The sequence below is a fragment of the Teleopsis dalmanni genome, chromosome 1 (genome assembly GCF_002237135.1).
Source record: "Teleopsis dalmanni isolate 2A chromosome 1, ASM223713v2, whole genome shotgun sequence".
NCBI classification, from domain to species: Eukaryota; Metazoa; Arthropoda; class Insecta; order Diptera; family Diopsidae; genus Teleopsis; species Teleopsis dalmanni.
The window spans coordinates 216,974,494-216,978,092 of NC_051846.1; the positions used below are offsets into that span (position 1 = coordinate 216,974,494).

The 3,599-nt window shown below is 41.2% G+C and overlaps 1 protein-coding gene across 1 annotated transcript in view; it reads left to right on the forward strand.

Annotated features, from left to right (window-relative positions):
- The first annotated feature begins 219 nt into the window (after nucleotides 1-219).
- Nucleotides 220-3,599, forward strand: part of LOC119667285 — a 5,149-nt gene continuing 1,769 nt past the window's right edge. Inside the window, exon 1 of the mRNA XM_038076575.1 lies at nucleotides 220-3,597. Within this exon, the coding sequence (XP_037932503.1) occupies nucleotides 220-3,597 (3,378 nt within the window). The remainder of the gene's footprint in view (nucleotides 3,598-3,599) is intronic.

The following is a 3,599-nucleotide window of genomic DNA, read 5'->3' on the forward strand; positions in this document are numbered from 1 at the left end:
AACAACACTAATTAAAAAATAACAAACTTTAAAATTTTTGTGGCAAGCTGTAAAAATCTTGCGGTAATCGAGAAAAGAAAATAGTGTGGCGATTTGCCTGGAAAGAAATCCGAAAAAATCCTTTTAATCGGGAACACATATAAAAAGAAAAATATGTCATCCGGCAGCCAGACGTCGACTGTACAATGTGCCGTATGCAAAAAGGTGAAGACTGGAAAGATGGTGCAATGCGACGCATGTGACCAATGGAGTCATTTTGCATGCGTGGGCGTGGACGACAGCATTGCAAACCTGCCGTGGAGTTGCGATAAATGCAACACGGTAGTGCAGGTTTCACAAGAGGTTCCAGATAAGGCACCAAGTGAGGAGGACTTGGTAAGTAAGGGCGGTTCAATCATGTCAAGAAACAGCATGAGAATCGAACTGCAGTACTTAGAAGAGCAAAGAAAAGCCGAAATGAAATATATAGAAAAGAAACGTACAATAATGCTGAAGTATGTAGGCGAGGATGATGTTAAGGGTGAAGGCATGAGTGAGGTAAGGACACATAGGACGTTAGAATGGGTGAAGAAACAGGTTGGTATGAACAACGATGACAGCAAACCAAACGTAGGTTGTGGTGTTCAGTTGGGTGGTTCAGCTGATAGGGCGGAAGCCCAAGCAGTATCGAAAGTTATACCGGCGCTGATGATAGAACAAATTAATGCGCGTCATGTCGTTCCACGAGATTTGCCTATATTTACCGGAAAGCCGGAAGAGTGGCCACTTTTCTACAGCAGTTTCAGCAATTCAACACGTTTATGCGGTTTCAGTGAAGACGAGAATCTTTTACGATTGCAACGTGCCCTTAAGGGTAAGGCACTTGAATATGTTAGCAGTAGGCTCATGATACCAGCATTAGTGCCGGAAATAATGTCAACTCTTCAAATGGTATTTGGAAGACCAGAACACATAATCAATAACTTAATTACTAAAATTCGAGCAGTGTACATTAATATAAATAAATTGGACACAATTGTTACGTTCGCCTTAGAGGTAAAAAATTTGATTGCAACTATGGAGGCTTCAGAGTTACATTCACACTTAGTGAACCCGTTGCTTATCCAAGAGCTTGTAGAAAAACTACCACCGCAAATGCGATTGCAGTGGGCTGTTGCATCGCGTAATATCAATGTAACACTTAAAACATTCAGCAACTGGATATATGAACTAGCAGAAGCAGCAAGTAATGTATCGCCCGTTTTTAGTGCTGGAGCCAGTGTAGATAATGAAAGGCGCAAAGCGCAACGCATTAATTTTCACGAAGAAGAACCTCAGGGTGCAGTAGGCGATAAGCACAAAATTCTAGCATGCTTTTATTGCAAGGAGGCACATGTGTTAAAAAGGTGTGCAAAGTTTAGAACACTAAAAACAGACGCGAGGTGGAACGTAGTGCGTGAAATGAGACTGTGTGGAAGATCTCTACTGCAGCATGATTTTCGAACGTACAAGAGGACCCGAGAGTGCGGTATACACAATTGCAACATGAAACATCACCCATTGCTACATAAACAAACAAGTTCAACTGCAAGTGGGGCAAATGAAACGTTGGCGGTTCATCATCAACTAACTTCACAAGCGCTGTACAGAATTGTTCCAGTTACAATATATGGAAATGGTGTTACCTGCAACATTTATGCCTTTCTGGATGACGGATCTGGTCCAACGTTAATAGAAAAAGACGTATTAAGACAACTGCGGATTAAAGGTGAAACGAAAGATCTTTGTTTACGATGGACAAATGGTACGGTACGCAAGGAACCTGATTCTGAGCTGGTCAACCTGCAAGTCTCCAAAATACGCGAAGGTAAAAGGTATTCGTTGTGCAATGTGCGTTCAGTAGCTAAGCTGGAGCTACCCGAGCAATCTTTAAATATGACAGAACTTACCGATAAGTATAAACACTTAAAGGGACTACCAGTAGAATCGTATCAAAACGTTAGGCCTCGAATGATAATCGGCCTAAGCAATAAAGAGGTAGCTATGCCAATGAAGTTCAGAGAGGGAGGCAAGAATGAGCCAGCTGCAACGAAAACTCGACTCGGGTGGACCATATATGGGATAATTAAGCACGAACCTAATACTATTAGGGAAACGTTAAATTTACACATCTGTGAATGCGATGATGATCTAAGTTTGCAGCGTTTAGTGAAAGATTTTGTCAGTAATGAAAACGTTATTGAAGGTAAGAAAAAACTAGAAAATATGGAGTTGGAACAACAAAAAAGTATGCAATCAAAAATAAGTCGAAATGGTGAATACTTTGTAGCAAGATTGCTTTGGAAATCAAATAACATTACTATGCCGGATAATTACTTAATGGCGTTGCGTAGACTTCAGTGCTTTGAGCGCAAGCTGCAATCCAATGTAACATTGCAAAGCTGGGTATGTGATCACATCGATGACATGAAGGCGAAAGGTTATATACGCCAGCTGAAATCTAACGAAGCCGAGGGGTATTATCCACGTAAATGGTACTTACCGATGTTTACAGTCAGTAATCCGAATAAACCACAAAAGCAAAGACTAGTGTGGGATGCAGCTGCACAATATGACGGAGTCTCGTTAAATGCGTGTTTGGAGAAAGGTCCAGATCTGCTCACTTCGTTGGTAGATGTTCTTGTTAATTTCAGAATCGGAAAAATTGGTATAAGTGGCGACATTAAAGAGATGTTTCATCGAGTACTCGTGAAAGAAGAAGATCAACATTCACAACGCTTCCTGTGGAGAAATTGTGACGATAGCAGACCACCAGACGTTTATTTGCTACAAGTTATGAGTTTTGGGGCAACATGTTCACCATCGTTGGCACAACTGGTAAAAAATAGTAATGCACGCGAATACGAAACCGAGTTTCCGCGAGCAGTGAAATGTATTTTACAAAGGCATTATGTAGATGACATGCTGGATAGCGTCGACACAGTGGAGGAAGCGATTAATCTAGTCAATGAGGTTAGAAATATTCATAAGAAAGCAAATTTCCATATTCGCAATTGGGTTTCAAATTCTAAGGCAGTGCTGAAAGCTATAGGTAACCAAGGCCAGGAATTTCAATTTTGCTCGGCCGGAAGGCGTATAGACCATACATTTGAGGCAGAGAAGGTATTGGGAATCCATTGGCAAACCGACGCTGATATGCTCACATTTGATCTGAAGTTTACCAAAGCCACTGAGGATGTTCTAAGTGGATATAGATTACCTACGAAGAGAGAGTTGCTACGATTGATGATGTCAATATTCGACCCTTTAGGGATGCTTACCTTTTACATTATTGACGTAAAAATTTTGTTTCAAAAAGTTTGGCGAAGTGGAGTTAGCTGGGATGACGCTATTCCTAATGAGCTAGTTGATGAGTGGAACAAATGGCTGTCGCTGCTTGGCGGTGTGAAAAATGTGAAGATACCGAGATGTTACTTCGCTACGGTTAATAAGGATGCAGACTCCATTGAATTGCATGTCTTTGTGGACGCAAGTGAGGTTGCATATGCAGCGGTGGTGTACCTAAGAGCGAAGAATCGCAACAACATAGATGTTTCCTTGATATGTTCTAAAGCAAAAGT